Source organism: Spinacia oleracea, chromosome 1 (assembly GCF_020520425.1).
Source record: "Spinacia oleracea cultivar Varoflay chromosome 1, BTI_SOV_V1, whole genome shotgun sequence".
Classification (NCBI taxonomy): Eukaryota; Viridiplantae; Streptophyta; class Magnoliopsida; order Caryophyllales; family Amaranthaceae; genus Spinacia; species Spinacia oleracea.
This window is the reverse complement of record NC_079487.1, coordinates 62,020,515-62,043,926: the sequence shown is the minus strand read 5'-3', so window position 1 is coordinate 62,043,926 and position 23,412 is coordinate 62,020,515. Positions and strand designations below refer to the sequence as shown.

Sequence of the window (23,412 nt, the reverse complement as noted above, 5' to 3'; positions counted from 1 at the left end):
CAAATAACTCCAAAATGAACAGTATTAGGTTATTTTCTTAACTGGGAAAAATTGACAAGTTGACAACAACAATGTACCAGTGAAGTCATTTATAGTGCTTTACATGTCGCATTATCCAAAACAATCAAACAAACCAACAATTTGTAACAAAAAAACATTATAATGAGAAGCTACTTTGGTATGTCTTGTCGTTTAGGGGACACCCACGTGGAGTAAGCCTGGGAAGTAAAACTTTGGAACGCAGTTTCACTAAACTGGTGTGTCCATACAATTGAGACCGAGATATAGTGGAGGATCGGCTAAAGAAATTATCAGAAATGACACTATAAACATCACTCAGACGAATGAAATAGCAGGAAGGGTTGTTAGTGAAGAAAAAACTAAGTCCATAAAAAAAGTTGCATCTGTTGAGGTTAAATGTTCTGCCAAGTCAATTGTAAATCTGGAGGAGAAATACGTTACTAGTGTCTCCCTATCCTGGAAAGGATGGGTACCGCAACCTCATCCCTAGAGTAATGGTTAATTAGTCTACGACTTAGTCACACATTAATTATTTCGAGAACTCAGCTGCTAAGGTTACATATTTATTGTGTGACTGTTATGAAGTGTCATTCAGTACATATTTATGTTTGGAAAAATTGATATTATCGGTCCCAATTATGGACGATTTACTTTAAAAGGCCCAAACTTTTGATTATCTCTGTGTGGTCCCAACTATAGAGAGTCCTTTCCAAATATGGCCCCTTAGTTAAAATTAGGTGCTATAAAACTTAATTAAGACTCATATCTCTCATGCAATAATCATATTTTTAATTAAATTAAGTTAATGGAATAGTATGATATGCTTAAATCAACTTAATTAACAGTTTAATTAAGCCAAAGGACCATTCTGGGAAAACACACCTCAAAGTTGAGACCACTCTAGAATAATCAAAAGTGAGGACCTTTTAAAGTGAAGTGACTATAGTTGAGACTGTCAGTATCAATTTTTCCTTTATGTTTTAGTAGGCTTCTGGGAAATTTAAGCACATTGTAAATTAAGGAGGGTTATTCAGCCCTCTTGCTAATAAATTGTGTCTTCCAAATCTGTAATGTTAGTTAATATCAAAATTAAGATTGATCTGATGGTCATACAAACTAATTATCTAAGACATCCAACAAGGTGACATTGTAGATTGTACACTCAGATTATCTTCATACCGATCCACTAGAACAAAAGCATGGTTCATTTAAGATTGTTGGACTCGATAAATCAGATCTCTTAAGATACACATAATCACAAATAAAGTAGTGTAAAGAGATCACCCACCATTCTATGCAACTTTGATGCACATGCAAGATAGAAGAACGACCAGCCTCAATGCCAAAAACTTGTTTTCTCTTATCAAAATGTTGCATTGGTCCACTACCTTTTATAGGAAAAGAAGGTAAAAGTGTATAAGAGAAGAGTGATGATCCCTACTGTTTACACAATGACACAATGCTACACAAAAAACTACAATGAGGCAACCATATATTTAAATAACCTGAAAATGATCATGTATCAAAATGGGTTACCTTTGTTATCTTTCAACTTTGACAGAATGTACAAAAGAAGTTTACTAAACTTGCAGTATCAGATTCAACTGCTTGTTGGTTCCAGAACCATTCACAGTATTAGCCATTTCAGAACCTGCAGAAGTAGCATTTTGCATATCGGTAGCTAGTGATGATGTACTACCCTGGCGAAGCTATAGCAGACATTGTCTTAGAAACTGCTTTTGCTTCTTGCCAGATTGATCATGACTTTTATCCTTGATTTTAGTTCTCTTGGAAGACTTCTTGGATGGAAGTTTACCCGCAGTCTACAAGCATAATTTATCGAAGCAACAATATAAAGTCAGAAAATAAGCAAAAGTATTTGGTTAGGGTATAAACACCTAGGCGCACTCCCCAGAGATAAATGATAAATATAACAATGTGATATCCTTAGGTGTCTTTTGGGTTAATAACTAATACCTTGAAGAATAATTAATTGAAAGTACAAAATGAAATAAGACAAGATAATAGCATAAGCTGGCTTCAACAAAAACAAAAAGTTTGCTGATTACAACAATTAGTGTGCCACTCACAGCCCAGGATTCTTATACCTGAGAGGAGCAACTACTTTGTGATGGTTTGCAGGATTTGAAAATAAAACTGAAAATGGTAAAAATTACTAGTTTCTACCATTAAACTACACCAATGGATTTGGGTTAGTTGTCTTTATCAGAATTTGCTAATTTTAAATGTAGTGTATATGTTAAAATGCAGAAAATTATACATCTGAAAGCATGAAGACTACCAACAGAAGTGTTTTATTTTTTTGGGTAAAATAGAGAAATTTTATTACCAAAAGGAAGTAATATAAGAAAAAAAACCAAGCGAAGAAAAAAATCCGCAACCCTGAAAGACAAGCACAAAAGCACAACTACCAAAAAAACCAGTAGAACAGGGCACATGCTACAACATCTCACACACAAGCAGAGACAACAACGACAACATAACATAAACAAAAACAGCTGCAAGCACCCACATAACACAACGCAGCACTAAAACCACAGAGAAGAACGCTGCAAGATACCTAGTAGTGCAAAAAAGAACATAACCTCTGTGGAGAAGCAGTTAGGCCATCAAACTTTACCAGGAGCAGACTGCAAAACATCTACACAACAACAACACCTGCAACAGCAGATTAGAAGCTTGTAGACAGTGGCAACAACCTAAACTGCAACTGAAAACCCACCTGCACATAGCAGACCAGCAGCACCCGCACACAGCAGAAATGATATTGTCACAGTTATACAATGTCAATGCAGGACGGCTTAAATAATTTTGATTGCATGGGTTGTAATCCACCCATGCCTAACAAGAGCCTACTTCAAGCAATTATGATACACAAAGTGCAACAGGTCAAGGAACTTTAAATTAACAGGTTATATTAGATTCTTAGATCATAGCTGCTTCCTGGATCACGACTATCAACATCGACACCCTTGCTAACTCCGGAGGATGGAGTCTGGAGATGAAGACTCCATCTGGTTCACATCCACGTCAACAGCCTCATGTTGCTCCACATTCCCACGTGTCCCACTATTCGAGTTTCCGGGTGAGAGCAATCAGTCTGTTTCTTGGCTATTTGATTAGGAATTTCATATTTGCCTCTTCCAAGATCTAAACCCATTCAATCACAAAGGAAAAAGGTAACCTTTAATGTGTGGAGAAGTTAAAAAATAAACCTCAGAATTTGAAAATATGATCAAGTTAGCCAAAAAAGAACATGGATTAAGCATATGAGTAGATGCCTTCATATTGCTGTAGATGTTCACCACATTTTGTACAAAATGCTCTTGCCTCAAATCTACAATTAATGTTAACGATTTCAACCAAGTTTAAAGATAGAACATTGAAAATAAGGGCAAGCTGATAAAATTAGAAATGAACACCTTTTTTCCTTAAACAAACCAACTTACTGCATGAACAAAAAACTATTCAGCAATTACAACTTCCCTAATTTTGCGAAAAGATAATGTTTCAAGAAGAAAATTAAACATTCGGATTAATTCTACCCCAACTTCGCATCTAAATGCAACAAGAATCAATATATGTAAATCAAATAAATAAAATCAGGAGAATAAAGTTAGGTTAATTACCTTGTTCAAAATAGGATATTTTGCAGAGGGGGCAGTCTAACCCACCAAACAAATTCAATTTGGCTACACAAGAACTGAAATCAATTCAAAACCCCACATCAGAAACGTACAAATAACCTCGTTCTTCTCGCCAATTTAGAAACACGATTCACCAACTTCTCTTATCTCCAATTCAAAGACCCAATCAACAATTCAGAAACGCAATTTGTAGACACCTACTTTTGTCCCTATTCCCGCAAGGGAAAGGTTCGATTATGAAAGCATAAAAACTCCACTTGACAACGCATCTCCTATAAAATAAATGAATCTCGATTCCCCATTTCATTTTACCCGAAACCTGCTATTTATGGAAACCTGCTAAAAATAGTAACTGCCGTAAAAGGTAGCGTCTAAAAGTGGCAAATCATAAAAGATAGAAACCTGTCAGAATTAGGTGTTGCATTCCAACATAAATCCTAAATGAGATAGAAAACTACGAGAATCCTATTCCTAATAGGATTCGGAAATAAGAGTTACGTATTAATTTAAATCCTAACGAACCTAGAGTTCGTAACGGGCCCAGACGCATTCCGTCACAAATTGATACGCGCTAAAAGACTCAAATTAATCTCAAACTCTACGGATTTTAGAATCCGAATCTGACTAAACAAAAACTGCCCAGACCCTATTTTCAACGCCTGGCTCTGGGCGCCGAAATCTTCGGCGCCCAGGCCTGGGCGCCGAAATCTTCGGCGCCCAGGCCTGGGCGCTGAAAATACCGGGGTACGTTTCTTTTCCTAATTCTTTGTGGATTAGAACTCTGCAATTCTATCTTTCCACGAACTCTTCCCTATAAATAGGCCTCTAGTTTCGACGTGAAACGACACACAACAACACATAATATATTCTGAGTATTGACTCTAAACCCCTTAGCCTAAGCCTCTCGCTGCGAAACTTTTCACGCGTTCTGTCGCAATCGATCCATAAATCGAACAGAACGTATCCTGTCCCATAATCGAGATTCGTTAAATAAAAAGGAGAAATAGCAAAGTCAAAGTGGTTAGTTTTCTGAGAACCGTGACGCACCTCTCAAGGGTGCGTCATAATGTGTCCCTTTTCAATGATTTAACTGCTTTCCTCGCCCTTTTTATGAACTGTTAAACTAACCTAATTTGAATGTTCTATCACGCCTAATAAATATAATATTTTTGGGAAATCGGATTATCATGCTAGGTCCCTTAATGCTATTTAAATCAGATAATCACGATCGAATTAGTATTATATGCTACATATTGCTAAAATCAATTCAGATTAGTTTAATAGTTGACGCATGTCCCTTCAATTATTTATGCTGAGCTAGTAAGGATATCCTGCCTCTGGAGTTATCGACGAGCGAATTACTCCTCTCGGTAGTTACAGTCCCCCGAACCCTCAATCTCTACCTTGCGGGTGTATATTGAGAGATCCCCACACCAGGGATCACAAGGGAACCTACGGCCGTCGTGGTCAAACATAATTGCACTCCCTTTATGTCACGATAACCGGGTTTTGTCAGTTTTTCTCATTATCGTTAAAAACTGAATGGCGACTCCTATATTACTAGTCAATTGAGTGTATACTCACAGGAAATCCAATTACACTTGATTGAATAAAAAGAATCGTCACACCCACGAGGGACAAGGTCACGCATTAGCCTCGCGCTTTTTCGACCCCCTCACAGTGGCGACTGCACTGGGGATAGTGAAGGAAATACTCGTGCTGGTAGGTAATCAAAATAGCCGAAGGGTGAAACGATCCTACCCCGCGTTTATTTCCCCATCAAGTTGGGATGACCTGAAAATCAGCATATTAATGTGAACGGGCAGAACATCATAACGAATCTCGGCTCCCTCGGGAGTTGGGCCTAAGGATAACTTTTTCGCCAATAGGGGGGTGCATATGCCGCGCATGTTTCCCACTCGGTACTTGTGCAGGTAGTACACCTATCCCGAACCCAATCGCTCGCCCATTAGGTCCCTCTCGCCTGCCTGCCCCCTTGGCTTGCACTTGCGAGTTGGCCTCTTGAGCGAAATTCGTCTGTTGAAGACACTACCTCGACCGGGGCATATGTTGGATCTACGATAGAAGCGGTACCAAGCCAGGCGCAAATACTACCCATAGAAGCCTATCATAAACTACGTGGCATATTTAATTTTCAAATCCATGTTTGTATTGTAGTTATGTGTAGCGAAATATGTGATTGTGTGTGACAAACTATCCTAGAAAACCAATGACCTTAAAAATTTCCCAAACATTCATAGACTAATTTGCCAAAGAGTTATACCGAAACACGTGTTCCGCAAACCTGAATGATCGCCACAAAATAAGCGACGCTCGGGATGGCCTGTAACGAATCCCACGAACGCTGTTACGCGTAAAGGACGTTATTAGGCAAGCACGCAAATCGAAGTCGCATAAACAGAAAACAGAAAACGAGAACCAGCCAGGGACGCATTTTCAACGCCCCTGGCTGGGCGCCAAAATTTCTCACGCCTACTGCTGGGCGCTGAAGTTGCTGCTTGACTCTCTGGTCAGGCGCAGCAGCCTCGGTGCCCAAGCAAAAAAGAAAGTAGGTAGCACAAAAAGTGTTCATCAAAAGAATTGCTACGGGGGCGTAAGAAAAGCACTCGATTTCAAAAGGGCGACTCGCGAAAAATTAATAACTCTTTGTGTCGTCGTTAGGCCCCCTACGACGGCAATGCTCGGCACCAAAACCGAACATGCTAACGACTATGAATGTCACACGGGCAAGTGTTTCGAAAATCCAAGAATGACCAAAATAAAAAAAAACCCCAAAAAAAAAAAAGTGTACCGACAGAAGAAAGAGCGAAAAAGTGAAAAAAAAACCAATTTAGAGAGTCGAAGTCTAGACTAAGTAATGCTTGAAACTTTGGGAACCTAAAATTTAGCTTATCTTATGCCTAGGACTGGTCCTGCCACTTGGTGCCGATCAGAGAATCAACGGCTAGTGCGTCTCGAAGATACATCACCAGGTCTAGCAACTCCAAGCTCCGTCCGTCGTCCCTCATTTCAAGGATCTCCACTTCCCCAACCTCAATTCGCACCTCCAAAGATGTCCATCGAAGATTTGCGAGACCATATGGTCCAAATTACCCGACTCATGGGCCAACTGAAAATGGAAAACGAAGCCTTAGCGGCTGCGCAAGCCAAAAATGACCTCGAAAACGAGAAGAGGATCGAAAAAATGGTCCTACAGCAAACCATGGGGAGCAAATACTTCTCCCTCGAGCCTGAACCTTTTTCTGGCAAATTACCAGAAAAGTTCAGTTCATCTGACTTACCAAAGTTCAAGGCCACGGACAACCCCCGTGATCATCTACTGAGCTTTGTGAATACCATGAACTTGAAAGGCGTGGACAAGTCCATGTACCTACCTGCCTTTCCTATGTCCTTGGAACCTGTGCCGCTCAAATGGTACTATCACCAGGACCCTAAGCTCTTCCCCACTTGGGAAGACTTTGTCAATGTCTTCATCAAGCAATACTCGTCGAACATGGATTTTCAAGTCACCATGCGCGAGTTGGAAGTTCTCTTCCAAAAGAAAAATGAGGGTTTCACAACCTACTTTGCTAGATGGAGGGACCAAGCGGCCCAGCTAACCAATAGGCCTCCTGAAACAGAATTGGTCCAAAAATTCATTGACAACTTGGACCCGGCTTACAGACAACACCTTAGGTACCTGGGACTCGACACTTTCAAAAGGGTTTATGATGTGGGAATAAAAATCGAGGACGACCTCGCCAAAACCATACAGAGAAAACCTGCATATAAGACCAACACCTATAATCGGGGTAACACACCTTAAGCCCAAGAAGTCCATGCTGTAGAAGAGGCTCCCGCCCGAAGATACCCTGTAAGATGGGTCCGAGACCGAAAGTTTGCCCCACTCGGGTCAACTTTGGTACAAGCCTTTGAAAGACTAACCAATCAAGGAAAGTTGAGACCTATGGGCCCCACCCGTGATCCTCCTGTCAAAAACAAATATTGGGTCGAAGGTACTTACTGCAAATTCCATCAAGGAAATGGGCATGACAATGAAAACTGCTGGCATCTAAAACATACGATCCAGGACATGATAGAGGACGAAGTAATACCTCTCCCTAACGTTGGCATACCCAACAACAACAAGAGCCCACTCGGCTCTTGTCACATCTCTCTCGACCAACCAGAGAATTTCGACCCCACGGTGTATATTACACCTCAAGGTGCACCGCTCGCTGTGGTACCTATGGATCGAATCGAGGGGGAAGTGTACGGTGTGTGGAACGATGATGCTGAAGATATTTACCTATCTCAAGTCTCGGGCCATGACCTCTTCACTGAAACTTGGCCCGGGTATGCTCTGATTGACACCACCCCTCAGGAGCCCGAGGTCGACAACCTCACCCAATCCGGAAGGATATACCAACCAGATATTCACCCACCTCCTGTGGACGACATCTCGGTTAGGCAAACTCCTGAGAACGGACGGCACGCCACCGTCGCGGAAGTCATTGAAAATCCTCTCCTGAAACAACTGAAAAGAACCAAGGCTGAGATTACCATCTGGGATCTCATGTGTACTTCAAAGGAACATCGCGAAAAGCTTATTCGCTCACTTGACCTCATCTCAGTACCCACAGATATCACACCTGACTCATTGGTTAGCCATGTCACGAGAGATGCCGGAGAAAAGGCCATAGTTTTCACTGATAAAGACTTACCCAAAGAGGGGGGTGCTCACAATAAAGCCCTTTACTTAGTGGTTGGATGCAAAGGACAAAACATCCCCCTAGCGCTCGTAGATAATGGTTCAGCGGTTAATGTCTGCCCATTGCGAACCGCCCATTGCTTGGGGCTAGGAAGCGACGACTTCCAAACCTCCTCACAAGGGGTACGAGCTTATGATAACTCCCGAAGGCCTATGTTGGGAAAAATCAACCTTACCATACAAACTGGGCATGTGGCACGCACCACGGAGTTTCAAATAATCGACATCAAGCCCACTTTCAACCTCCTCTTGGGGCGACCTTGGCTCCATGACTTAGGAGGTGTGGCTTCAACCTTGCACCAAATGGTTAAACTTAACCATAACGGGGTAATACTAGAAATCCGCGCCCCTCCTCTCGACGTCAGTTGTACTATGGTTGGAACTGTCGAAACTGCAGATGACCTTTATGGGTTTCAAATGGAAGAAGCAATCCAGTTCATCGAAGATTATGATCCAGCATTCCTAGACCCGCATGCATCCCGAGTCATCCTTAGAATGCTGTTGGCTCAAGGTTATTTCCCAGGAACCCCATTGGGCATAAGGAAGAAGGAATGCACATTCCATCCTTTTCCCGACAAATCTACTCCCTTTGGCTTAGGTTATGAACCAACGGAGGAAGATATTGCTGACCGCCTATCTAGGCTACGCCTTAACAAAGCCAAACAAACCACCCTCCTTCCACCATATCAAAGGACCCTTAACGGGATGTTTGTTCGGGAAGGAGAAGAACACCCATGCTGTGATTTCCCCGAACCCTTCGTTCAGGATGGCTTGCTAAAACCCGAATTTGAAATTTTCCATGACTGCCACACCTTGGATGAGGCACCCCACCTCACCAAGACTAAAACAACTGAAATATTGGACAACCAGGCTCTATGGACATTGTTTAACGAATCGAGGCCTATGGAGAATGAGACTGTGATGACTACCCTAACTTTACAAGATGAAGGCTTCGATCCAACCCGGTTAATCTCTCCTGCATCAACACTAGAAGAGGTCGGGAACGGATGGGTGAAGACATATCAGTGGGTCAACGCGAAAGGAATGGAATTCAAGATGAGTACCGATGAAGGACCAAAGTTGTATGAGACTAAACCCCAGGCTTGAGCCACATAGAGCACCATTAGTAAAAAGCGCCTAGTAGTTCTTTAGATTGATAGAAAAGAATAATAGAGACTTTAGATGGTCCTAAGGCCCTTTAGAATATGGGTCAGTTTTATTTCAGTGTGTTTTCCATACTTTCCGAATCAATAAAGGCGTAATATTTCTCCTAAAAATTTTATTCTAACACTAAATAAACACCAAATGTACTTGCAAAATAAAAAAAATAATAATAATAAAAGCGGCCCACTATAGGCCCAACAAACAAAGCCCACTCGGTTTTGAAATAATGCCATGTGAACCAGTTCCCGAAACCCACAAAATAAACCACACTATCCCATCCTCAAAAAGCCAACCATCATAAGAGCCAATCCATGCAACCCAAAATCAAAAGGAAATCAAAAATTTAAAACAAATGCAAATGTTACCAAAAAATAAATTCATAAAACGTAGAATCCACCAACAGCTTTCACATAGATTCCATCATACCCTCCACAAAAGATCTTCATAAGTTCCGCACCCTAACTCCATTTTCAAAACTGCTTTTGAGTCACCAATAGAAAAAATTAATCTGGACGAAAATGCGTTTCACGCTAACAGTCAAAAAAGCCTCCAAAATAGCCTCAAAATTAACTTTAACTACGAAGCAAAATATCAAGGCACAAAAAAAACGAATTGGAAATAAACGCAAGAACATGTGAAGAAAAAACGTCAAAATTGACCGCCCAAGCTATTTTCAGCGCCCAGGGCTGGGCGCCGAAATTTCTGACGCCCCAGCCTGGGCGTTGAAACTCTCTGCCTGCCAAAAGTTTTCCTTGTTTTCAAAAAGTGCCCGTCATTTTATCCGCACACAACGGAAAAATAACGAACACTTGGGGGGTACAGTACGTATCCAAATAGGTTTACCAACAAATTGGTCGAATTTTACGCAGCCTATGGAAAACGGCAGATGAAAATAATGGCAAATACTTCACTCATTTGACCGATTAAGTAATATGTTTCCACTTCAGGACATATCTACCGAAATCCGGCATACTAGAACTTATTCTAAAAGCTAAGAACTACGCGCGACCTGATTCTGACAAGATACGTAGGCAATCCTTACCAAGGGTTCGGTCCAAATAATAATAAAAAATTATATTCTTTGTGTAAAAAGTGTTAGACATATAAACAAAATTGAATGGGAACTAAAAATACACCTTTACCAAAATATAATAAGAAGGAAAACAAAGTGCTAGAAATAAAAAAACAAACACAACTGAAATAAATAAAGGGCACCTACACCCTAGCAAGAACTACACTACTCTAGTTCTTCCGGATCATCAAATAAAGTCTTGTAGAGAGCAATGTTCGCAGGATCCACCCCCACAGTCTTCTACGCTGCCCCAATATCAATCTCCATAAGAACCGGCTCTTGGACACTAACTTCCAAAGATGTCAAGGCTTCAGAAACATTCTCAGTTAGAGCCCGCTCAGCCTCGAAGGCACAGGAAATGATGGGAGAATGATTACTATCATCAACTGGACTAGCCACTGTTTCTACAGGCGGCTGAGCCTTCCTAACCCATACATTGTTCCGGCGACGATCTCCGCGAGAGATTGCATTTCTTTTAACAACAGCAGGCCCCTTCATGTTAGGCACCTTTTTAGTCCTTACACTGGAACGGGGAAGAACTTCCTTTCGCTTTCGATCAGGACGAGCTTTCACAGTCTTAAAACTATAGGTACGAGGTCTGGCAGAATCAGGACCCTCGTACTTAACACTAATACGAGGTATCAAAAGCTCAGCCGGCTCCCCATTACGAGCCTCGGTCCTCACATCCTTGTCATCGGAACTCATCCATAACTTATAGTTTTCAGAAAGACCCACAAACCCATTTGTAGCTACAGCCCAACGCGGGAGACCATCATAATTAATACCTAGCCCACGCTAAGACCCGTGTTTGTGCAAAGGTCGCTACCTTAGGTGGTATCGTATCAGAAAAGGGGATAGTCTGCCTTAAACCATATTGACGCATGACTCGGTAAGGGAAAATATAAATGGGACAAGATAGCCCCAACAAAGAAATATAAACCGATACATCAGATCCCCCTGTCATAGTAGTCAAACCCCACCATGGTACCACCCACTTAATAGAACAAATGCCATAAGTAAAAAGGGAGGTCCATTCGGCCTCGTCCTGGCCTTGGTGCAAGTATTTTCGGTTACCCAAAGCTATAGGGCGATAATGTTTAGGATCGGCAGGAGCTTCCAAAAGTCTAAGCCGTTCCGCAAGCCAAATCTGCAAAAACAGGTACGATCGAATCAAAAGAATGAAAAGAAAGAAAAAAAAGGTTCCTGGGGCGCAGTTTCAACGCCCAGGACCAGGCGCCGAATATTCCAACGCCCAGCCCTGGGCGCTGAAACTCAGCCCCAGGCAAAAAGAAATATATAAAAGTGGCGTATGTGTGCGCAAAGAAAAAAATAGATTACCTGCAGTAATAGGGGGCTTCCCTTAAAAATTTCGGATTTGGCATCCTTCTTCAGCTCATCCGCACTCAGCAAAGTCTCAGCAACAACCAACGGCATAATAGAATAGCAACTTTCCATCTGGCTAATCAAGGGGATCAGCCTTATGTCACCGAACTCACCATTATTATTCGACAGCAAATAATGATGATTCAACAAGCAAAATACAAGGGCTCGAATGTTCAATTTTTGTTCGGTCATATTCTTACTAGGCCTAAAATGATGTTTTACGAGTTTTGCCAAGTTAACCTTATCGTCTACAACAAGTTCAGCAAACATGTTATCATCTAGCCCTAAGAAAGCCCTTATGGTTGTTTTACCCTCTTCAATAATGCCAGGAGTAACAGGAGTAGCATTAGTAGGATAACCAAGGATCGCAGCAAATTCATCAGGCAAAGCACATATTTCATTGCCCCGAAAGAAAAAAACGTGATGATCGGAGTCCCAAAAGTTTAGGGCAGCATGCAGAAAATTATAATCAATATTAATTTGTTGTAAGCCTAAAAGTGCCTATAAGTGGTATTCTTTTAACAAAGCTTTTTCTGTAGGAGTAAGGGATCGTAGCCAACGCCTAACAGTCCGTTGGAGTGAGAAAGTAGGGATCGACATGACAAAAGCAGTAAATAATTAGAGCACAGCAAAAAAGAGAGAAAGAATTTGAGAGTGGTGGAAAATAAGGACGTACCTAGCCCCTATATATAGCTGAACGCACCCAATAAACATCCTGATCCCATTCGGAGACGTGCTTAGAAATCCGAAAATCAAATATCACCAGGAAAGAAGTTTCAGCGCCCACCTCTGGGCGCCGAAATTTTTAACGCCTGAGCTTGGGCGCTGAAAATGCAGCCCAAGGCCCAGATTTCACAAAAATACGGAATAGGAAAGGACTCAAGACCGTGTTGCTAAAACACGAGGCCCTATTACAAGTAAGATCAAGCCCAAAGCACCTTTAGCTCCCAAATAAGCAAAAAAAAATAATAATAATAAAACTTGGTCGAAACTTAGACTCATCTCAGAAAACGCTCATGTACACTTTAAAAAAAAAAGCAAGTTGAATATCATGGTCATTCTTCAAAACACCAAAAATATGTGTCGTCAAGTCATTGGTTTTCCAAATAGAAAATGTCTGTACGTCAAAGGGATAATCCGGGCCAAGCCAAAACCGGATGTCGCCTAAAGTCGCACTCCACGGCTTCACTAAAATAGCACACTACTATAGGAGGTCGCTCGCACATACGAACGTGAACCCAAACATGATTACAAGACGCGAAAAACAACCGACGAGCCCCAACACTTGGGGGCTCGCGAAAAGTGGACTCCAACAGGGAGCGCCAATCAAAATCACATACCCAGACTGCGCCACGCACCATAACATGTTTGGATATCTCAAAAAAATATTGTTAAACAAAAATATACACAATGTGGACCCACTTATAGGACACATCTAATCAGGAAATATTACGAACCACCAACAGGTTGTATTCACAAAAGCCCTTCTACATAGGCAAAATAAGAAATTCAAAATGGGCTCGCCCACCCTCAGCGGGCGGGGTCTGCGTTACTAGCCGCGCAGGTCCTCAGTTTTTCGAAAAATAAAGTCTTCAAATTTAAAATAGGTTCGCCACCTTCAGCGGGCGGGGTCTACGTCACAAACCGCGTAGGTCCTTATTTTAAAAAAAAATCAAACAGATTCGTCCACTTCAGCGGACGGGGTGTCCACCCTCAGAGGACAAGGTTCGCCACCTTCAGCGGGCGGGGTCTACGTCACAAACCGCGTAGGTCCTTATTTTCAAAAAAAATCAAACAGATTCGTCCACTTCAGCGGACGGGGTGTCCACCCTCAGAGGACAAGGTTCGCCACCTTCAGCGGGCGGGGTCTACGTCACAAACCGCGTAGGTCCTTATTTTCAAAAACATCAAACAGATTCGTCTACTTCTATCGGACGGGGGGTCCCCCTCAGAGGACAAGCTCGCCACCTTCAGCGGGCGGGGTCTGCGTCACTAACAGCGCAGGTCCTTAGTCGCTGCAGCGATAACTTTTATTGGTTTTCCCTTTTTCCAAAAATTAAAGGATTGGTTTGTTGGATTTTCCTTCGTTTTACATCCTATAAAAACAAGGGGGTTTTCTCGTTTAGCTAGCCCTGAAAATGAGAATCTTTAAAAAAAAAAAAACGTTTTACCTCGTGATTGGGCTTGGCCAGGCCCAATTACACTTTACAGCTTTAATTTCGAAAACATTTGTAGCTACTCCCAATGACAAAGTGAGGGAGTTTCTACGCATCTTTAGATCCTTCCAATGACAAAGTGAGGAAGTTTCTATACTATCAGTTGACAAATCCCAATGACACGTGAGGGATATGTCGACACTTCAAGTGATGACCCTTAAGTCAAATGTTATCACTCGGGGGCTTGTGAGACCCTCTCAAAACAGGTCACATACACCATGGCTTGTGTGACGCACTCCGTCCAATACTTTGACCATCGTCTTACTCCAAGACTCAGTCAAAGTGGGGGCTAACTGTAGACACCTACTTTTGTCCCCATTCCCGCAAGGGAAAGGTTCGATGATGAAAGCATAAAAACTCCACTTGACAACGCATCTCCTATAAAATAAACGAATCTCGATTCCCCATTTCATTTTACCCAAAACCTGCTATTTATGGAAACCTGCTAAAAATAGTAACTACCGTAAAAGGTAGCGTCTAAAAGTGGCAAATCATAAAAGATAGAAACCTGTCAGAATTAGGTGTTGCATTCCAACATAAATCCTAAATGAGATAGAAAACTGCGAGAATCCTATTCCTAATAGGATTCGGAAATAAGAGTTACGTATTAATTTAAATCCTAACGAACCTAGAGTTCGTAACGGGCCCAGACGCATTCCGTCACAAATTGATACGCGCTAAAAGACTCAAATTAATCTCAAACTCTACGGATTTGAGAATCCGAATCTGACTAAACAAAAACTGCCCAGACCCTATTTTCAACGCCTGGCTCTGGGCGCCGAAATCTTCGGCGCCCAGGCCTGGGCGCTGAAAATACCTGGGTACGTTTCTTTTCCTAATTCTTTGTCGATTAGAACTCTGCAATTCTATCTTTCCACGAACTTTTACCTATAAATAGGCCCCTAGTTTCGACGTGAAACGACACACAACAACACATAATATATTCTGAGTATTGACTCTAAACCCCTTAGCCTAAGCCTCTCGCTGCGAAACTGTTCACGCGTTCTGTCGCAATCGATCCATAAATCGAACAGAACGTATCCTGTCCCATAATCGAGATTCGTTAAATAAAAAGGAGAAATATCAAAGTCAAAGTGGTTAGTTTTCTGAGAACCGTGACGCACCTCTCAAGGGTGCGTCGTAATGTGTCCCTTTTCAATGATTTAACTGCTTTCCTCGCCCTTTTTATGAACTGTTAAACTAACCTAATTTGAATGTTCTATCACGCCTAATAAATATAATATTTTTGGGAAATCGGATTATCATGCTAGGTCCCTTAATGCTATTTAAATCAGATAATCACGATCGAATTAGTATTATATGCTGCATATTGCTAAAATCAATTCAGATTAGTTTAATAGTTGACGCATGTCCCTTCAATTATTTATGCTGAGCTAGTAAGGATATCCTGCCTCTGGAGTTATCGACGAACGAATTACTCCTCACGGTAGTTACAGTCCCCCTGTATATTGAGAGATCCCCACACCAGGGATCACAAGGAAACCTACGGCCGTCGTGGTCAAACATAATTGCACTCCCTTTATGTAACGATAACCGGGTTTTGTCAGTTTTTCTCATTATCGTTAAAAACTGAATGGCGACTCCTACATTACTAGTCAATTGAGTGTATACTCACAGGAAATCCAATTACACTTGATTGAATAAAAAGAATCGTCACACCCACGAGGGACAAGGTCACGCATTAGCCTCGCGCTTTTTCGACCCCCTCACACAAATCTCCAAAGAACAATGAAGGAAAGGATGAAAGAGAACGACAAAGAGGAATACGAACGAAGAGAGGTAGAACTGTAGATAGTGTTTAAGGAATAAGGGTTTGGGAGAGCAAAACATGATAGTGAAAACTTCTGAAGAGAGGGAAACCCAAAATAATGTGGTCTATTGAAATTCTTAGTACCTTAATTATTTATTTTTTTTACATCAGAAATTATGTTATTTTATTCTAAACATATTTCATATGCTTTACCAAAATCGTTGCTATAACTTATCAAAAAATAAAAAACATAAAAACTATTGTAATAGAATAATAGAAATATACAATCGTTGCTATAGTTTTTCTATGGCAACACTTTATGAAACTCAAAATTTACTCAAATGTATAGTTGTTTAACTGTTGCAAAAGCTATGATATAACAACGTTAGTAAATCCGTTGCATAAAAGGGCGTTGCTATAGCCCTATTTTGTAGTAGTGGACGGGTTAACGACGGGATTATTCATTAACGACGACCTTCTTTTACGACGGGTGCTCTACCGGGAATCCCATAATTAATCAAAGATTATTGGCCATTAGCGACGGAATTTCCCGTCATTAATGGTATAATTTCTTGTAGTGTACGATTCGATTTGTTATTCTACACGACTCTACACTTTATCATGATACAAAAGTAATTAATCTTAAAATATTATTAATTCAAAATCACTTTTTTTTTGCTAAGCAAGTGAGAATAATGTTATTAAACTCAAAACCAAATACAAGCTAAACTAGCTCCAAGAGAAACGAACCAACTAGGTTGGACCCAGTGGCGGAGCCAGGAATTCAATGTTGGGGGGGGGCGAGAAAAAAATGGGACTTAAAATAAGGGGGGGCGAGGAAAAAAATAAAACTAAAAAGAAATAATAAGGTATAAAGATTTGAACCCTAGATCAAAGAGTATAAATGACTTATTAAAGTAGATATAACCATTGAGACAAGTAGTATTTAGTGATATATTTTAGTATTTATTACTATATATTAGGAATTTTTAAAATTGTTGGGGGGGCGGTCACCCCCACCCGCCCCCCTATCTCCACCTCTGGTTGGACCCTTTCATCAAGGAACTAGGACAAACAATTGGCCATCAGGCTTACAAACAACCTACAAACAACTTATAAAGCCAAAAACCAATGGCTATCAGACCTGCTAACATTCTTAGGCAACACTGCTTGTATTCTACTCTTTACAAAATGCTTTATGTTTTTGATGGTGTTCTTAACAGTGGGTATAGTCTGATCCCAGTAGCTAGTATTCCTGCATTTCCAAATCAAGTAGACAAGTGCTACCAGTTCTGTAAAATACACTTGCTTTCTGAACTTAGTACTTCTACTCTGGCTGATACATCTGGATAGATGATGCAGATTATTACCAGTACACTGCAATCCCATCCAGTTCTTCATTTCTAACAAACACCTGTTGCTATAAGGGCACCAGAAAAATAAATTGTCATGATCCTCATCACCTTGACCAGAAATCAGACATCTAGCAGAATTACTGATCCCTAATTTTGCAAGTTTCGCTGCAGTTTGAAGTCTAGCTTGAATTGCAAGCCAAGAAATGAATATGTGCTTTAGAGTGTTAAGTCTATTCCATACTAGTCTATCCCAGTGCACTTTAGGTCTATTCTCAACTAACTTCTCATACACATGTTTCACAGAATAATGAGGCATAGTACAGAATTCAACCTCAAAATAGGGTTGCTTCAGCAACTCTTTTATCTCACAAATCTTCTTCCATTACCAGCTGGCAGAATTGCTTGGCTGATATCCTCACCATTCCCCATTCTTTAATAAACAGAAGTGACCCATTTAACCCAAATATTGTCTTGCTTAGTGGCCAATGCCCACACATACTTACCCATGTTTGCAGTATTCCAGAGAACAACATCTCTAAAGCCTAGACCACTTGTTTGCTTACTGCTGCAAGTTTTATTCCAAGCTACACTACTAGGCTTTGAGCTGTAAGCATAAACACTCCATAGAAAAGCCCTGCAGATCTTAGTGATCTCCTACAATACATTCTTAGGGAGAATGTAAATTTGAGCCCAATACATGTGCAATCTCAAAAGCACAGAATTAATAAGCTGCATTTTAGTTACATAAGAGAGGTTCCTAGAACTCTATATCTTAATTCTAGCTGTCATTTTATCCAGCAGAATACCACATTGAGCAACCAAAATTCTCTTGGAACAGATAGGAATACCAAGATACTTCAAAGGCAAGTTACTCCTAGTAAAGCCAAAAACATCAATGATTCTCTGAATGACATCATTATTCATTCCATGGCAGTAAATAGAAGACTTTTGCTGATTAGCCTTTAGTCCAGAGGTTGTGGAAAACAATTTAATAGCTTGTAGAAGAAGATAAGAAGAAGGGAAATCACCTTTACAACATAAAATCATATCATCAGCAAAACAAAAATGTGTAAGCCAAAGCTCTTTGCACCTTGGATGAAACTGAAACTGACTCATATCACTCATTTTGTGAAGAACTCTTGACAAGTACTCCATACAAATAACAAAAAGGAGAGGAGAGATTGGATCCCCTTGTCTTAGACCCCTCTGAGATTTGAAGAAACCATGCATTGAGCCATTAAGCATGAGAGAAAACATTGGAGTAGACAGACACTCCATGACTAGATCAACAAAGTGTGTAGGAAATTCCAGATTATTCAACATGTCCTTCAGAAAAGCCCAATCAATAGTATCATATGCCTTTTGAAGGTCAATCTCATCAAACAACTAGGTTTCACCCCTTTTCTCCCATACTGTCTCACAAGATCTTGAACAACCATGATATTATGCACAATGTATCTCCCATAGACAAATCCCCCTTAATTCTCAAGAATCAAATCAGGCAGAATTTGTCTAAGTCTTCCACACAACACCTTAGTAATACATTTATACAAGGTGTTATAGCAAGAAATAGGTCTGAACTCACCCACATTTTAAACTTTAGAGATCAAGGTAATCACAGTGTGATTAATCTCCTTTAATAACTTACCATGGTGAAGCACATCCAGAACAGCTGATATGACTTCATCCCCTAATATAGACCAAGCATCCTTGTAAAAGCAAGAGCCAAAACCACCAGGACCTGGATATTTGACACTTGGAATAGAAAACAAAGCAGACTAGACCTCATCAACTGTGTAAGGAGCATTGAGAATGGCTTTGTGATGATCTTGGAAAATAGGACCAGCTTGAACTATCTTCTTAATAACCTGTGTTCTATTATCTTGAACCCTCCCCAATAACTCTATATAGTAAGCTAGGAAAGCTTCTGACACCTCAGAAGGCTTGTCTTTCCAAACACCTTCTTTATCAAAGATATTGTATACCTGATTCTGCAACTTCCCGCTTTTGATACTTTGATGTAATAATGTTGTGTTCTCATCACCAGCCTTAATCCAATCCACTTTGGCTTTCTTCTTGAGAAAATCTAAATAAGCCTTATGAGTGATTTTATAATCCTGAATTGCTTGCAACTCTAGATCTGCTAACTCTTTATCATTAGGATTCAGATGCATGGCCTCCTAAGCTGACACCATACCATAATATGCCTTCAAATCAGCTGCTTGGATATTAGTGAACCCAACTCTATTCAACTCCTTGAGAGAAGCCTTAACTTTCTTCAATTTTGTGGCCAAAACAAATATTTTGCTACAAGAAATGTGAGAATTTCAAGGAAGACTGGAGATGACTTCCACATAGTGAAATATTTAAATGGTTTCCTTCCTCCATCACTTATGGGATAGAAAGTGAGCAATCCAGGAGAATGATCAAACTGTCCTTCAGGCATAAAGAAAACTTCAACATCTGAATACTCTCTTTTCCAAGCCTGATTTGCTAGGAATCTATCTAATTTTGAAAAGACTACCACTACCTTGTTTCTTATTATTCCAAGTAAAAATATTCCCTACACTCTTTATATCCTCCATGCCACACACATGCATACAGTTACTGATATCAACAATATCAGCTTGTCTAACAGGCATACCTATTTTCTCCTCAATAGCCATAACACAATTAAAATCACCACATAAAACCCAAGGCCCTTGAATATTCAGCAGCTGTACATCTCTCCACAAATCCTTCCTCATAGTATTCTCATTAAAATCATAAACGAAAGTACAATGAAAAGAGGAAAAACCACTCATAGGAGTAATATGACAGTGCACAAACTGACTAGATGCAGCTGTAATATTGACATTGAAACTTCCAGACTTATGATAGCAACTACAATTCTACCACCATTATGATAGCTAGCATTACTTCTAAAACACAAATTTTGAAACACTTTTTGGTAAAGCTTACCTAGATTAGGCTTTTTTACCTTATGCTCCAGGAGACCAACCAAGCCCACCTCATACTTTTGAATGAATCTTTTGACTTCCCCCTGCTTATGAGATATGTTAAGTCCCCTGACATTCCATGCTAGAATTCTATCCTTGAGAAGAGGAAGGGTCCCCCCTTCCAATTACTTCCCTCCCCTGTTCATTCCCCTGGTTCACATCAGAATCACCCACAGTGTTCTCCACCTCAATCTGCACACCAGTCTCCAAAACATGAAAACCATTAGTGATTTGAGTTGGCTGCACAAGTGTATTCCTAACTCTTATTGGTCTAAGAGCTCTTTGGAATCCATGAGGATCTACAACTGGTTCATTCACCACAACTATACTTCTTTCAATCACCTCAGTTGCTGGTGCAGTCTTCCTAACCAAGATCCTCTTGGATTTACCTCTCCTACACTTCTCCTCGCCATGACCAATGAGTTTACATTTCTGTAGGGGGTGTTTTTTGCGTATGTATTGCAATTCCCTACAAGGGGCAAATTTTTAGAAAACCATTGTATTTTTGTACCTCGAAGGAATAGCCACCAAACATTATTTAAAGTCTCGTTTGGAAATACCGCAAGTGACTCTATTTTGGATAAGGCTTTGAATCCTCGAAACGTATGGGTGAGAACCGGGCACGGGAACGAGATGCTTATTCCGCGAGCTTTAGAAATTATTCGAGTACGTGACATAGCATTTTCGAAAATATACCCTAGATTAGACTATGTGGGTTTGAAATTTAGAGCGAATAGAACTTCTAATTGTATGGTGGTCACTTTGCTTTAAAGGTAATTTAAAGGAACCTAAGGCCGGTTTGTCCAAGAAATTATCTTCGTTAAGCGTGATGTGACCTTGCATTTTGTTGTATTTAGCATGTATGGTGATGAAAGCAATAAAGCAAATAAAGAAACATCACAATTGTAAATGAGTGCGGAATTAGTAAATACAAGACCCCCTAGAAAAGGACTAGGGAGTAGGTCCACATTGCCTAGAAGGACTAGGCAAGTAAAGATGCGGAATTGAAAGTGCGATATTGAAATTGCGGAATTGAAAGTGCGGTATTGAAATTGCGGAATTGAAAGTGCGATGCTGAAATTGCAATTGAAAGGTGCATAATCGAAATTGCGATATTGAAATTTTTACTTGGGCACATGAGAATCGAACGCCAAGCGGCTCCTTAAAAATAAGTGCGCCCGACACGAATTCAAAGCCAAAAATCTCAACTTGGGAGAAGTTGCTCACCCCAAAGTATCCTAGATTTTGCATATAGAACTTGAACTTGAAAGTTTGAATCTTGAAATATTGAACTTGAAGTAATTGAACTTGAACTTGAAATATTGAACTTGTACTTGAAATATTGAAACTTAAGAGACTTGAATCTCAAAGATCGGGCCTTTTAATGTTGAAAAGGTTAGATCTTTGATGTGCTCTTACTTTGAAAGGATCCTAGTTTAGGGAAGTAGTCATGAGCAACCCTAAACATGTGGGATCTTGAAATTTGAAAACTTGAACTTGAATATTGAAAAATGGAGTCTTGAATCTCAAAAGACTAAACCTTTAAAGCTAGAAAGGTGTCATCTTTGATTACTCCATACTTGAAAGTGATTCTAGTTCAAAGAAGTGATTGCAAAAAACTTTGAACATCCTTGAATCTTGAAAGTTTGCATTTTTGTATTTTGAAAAGTTTGGATTTTGAAAAGATGTATGATTGTTGCAAGTGACATTTTTAGTAATAAAAATGCCAACTTGCTAATCATTTTTGAAGTAGGGAATTCAAAGAAACGTGATTGGATATTATGGGATTCGGAATTACCTATTTAGATTTAGGCAAGAATTCCTTTTAGAGCTCCCAATTGCTTAGAACTTGAAGTTTGTAGGTGTTTTTGAAGGATTTTTGGACTTTGAATTTGAGGCGTAATTTTTGTATTACGACGTTGTATATTGAAGTTGCCTCCCTAAATGCTGAAAATTAGGGGGTATTTATAGGAAAAATGGCTGGAAAATTCCAGCCATTGCCAGCACATCACGCCAAACTTGCACTGGGCGCTGGTGACGTGGCATGCGTGCTGCCAAAATCAAGGACGCGGGCTCCGTCCTTGATTTGTCTTGTATTGATGTACCTTCGTACGAATAGTACGATGCTTGGCACGTAGTGCTTTCTTGGAGGTTAAGACTTGATTTTGCATTAAAAAACAAGCCGTCGCGGGTTTTGAATTTCGGTTGTACGGGAAGGGGCCCAGCTTGCTCGGTTTTGTGTTTCGGCGCCCGAATTTGACTTGCCTTATATGATTTTGAGTGGAAAAGGCCTCTTAAAACCAATGGAATGGTCTACAAGATGAGATTGTACTTGGATTTTGAAATTGGTTTTTGAGAATTGTATTTTGGACCGAGTTCCGGGAGGGGAACGGTCTCGGGGATTGGATTTTGGACCTTGTATTTTGGAGATGTTCTTAGCAATTGAGATTTCCGCACGGAGTTATTCCAACCGTCTAGTAAGGATAATGGTATCGTCATCATCCCAGAGGGGAGGCACAAATTAGGTGTTTACAGAAGCCCCCACTTTGACTGAGCGTTCGGTTAGGAAAGCGCAAGTCAAAGTATTTCGAAAGGGACGGAGAATGATCAAGATTTTCTGCAATCAAGACCATTGTTTGTACGCCGGTACCTGCACAAAACAGGCGTTAGAAAAAAAGGATAGAGTCTACCTCTGTTCGGTTGTGACGACTCTGGTTTGTACTTGTATTGTTCTTCCGCCATCGGTTCGGACGGAGCTTGGCATCGAAAATTTTGAATTTTGAATCTTGAATCTTGAATTTTGAATTTTTGAATCTTGAATTTTTGAATTTTTGAATTTTGAATACCCGGAGTTGATCCGTTGGGGATGTGCTTTGCTAGGGATAAGAGCTTTTTACAGGCTCTTAAGATTTTGACATTTCGGATGGCTTTCTTAGAGCTTGGGTCCGTTGGGAGTCGAACGCCTGAGTCGTCTGCTTTGTAGGTGGTGTGG

At 40.5% G+C, this 23,412-nt stretch overlaps 1 protein-coding gene across 1 annotated transcript; it reads right to left on the bottom strand.

The window, feature by feature from the left end:
- Positions 1-1,601: 1,601 nt before the first annotated feature.
- Positions 1,602-17,850, bottom strand: LOC110805396 (uncharacterized). Its single transcript, XM_022010991.2, has 8 exons — positions 17,791-17,850; positions 17,211-17,701; positions 3,672-3,745; positions 3,258-3,379; positions 2,628-2,683; positions 2,400-2,424; positions 1,742-1,844; positions 1,602-1,672 (listed from the first exon to the last, which is right to left on the bottom strand). The coding sequence occupies exons 1-8, from the start codon at positions 17,848-17,850 to the stop codon at positions 1,602-1,604; spliced, it is 1,002 nt and encodes a 333-aa protein (XP_021866683.2).
- Between the last annotated feature and the right edge of the window lie 5,562 nt (positions 17,851-23,412).

What these genes read in the sequence shown, in the direction of transcription:
- LOC110805396 (XM_022010991.2), bottom strand. Translation starts at nt 17,850, where the DNA reads ATGGGGAATGGTGAGGATATCAGCCAAGCAATTCTGCCAGCTGGTAAT. An exon ending in CGGATTTTTTTCTTCGCTTG is followed by an intron (nt 1,845 to 2,399) that starts GTTTTTTTTCTT and finishes TTATGCTTGTAG; the next exon opens with ACTGCGGGTAAACTTCCATC. An exon ending in AAAGCAGTTTCTAAGACAAT is followed by an intron (nt 1,673 to 1,741) that starts GTCTGCTATAGC and finishes CTACTTCTGCAG; the next exon opens with GTTCTGAAATGGCTAATACT.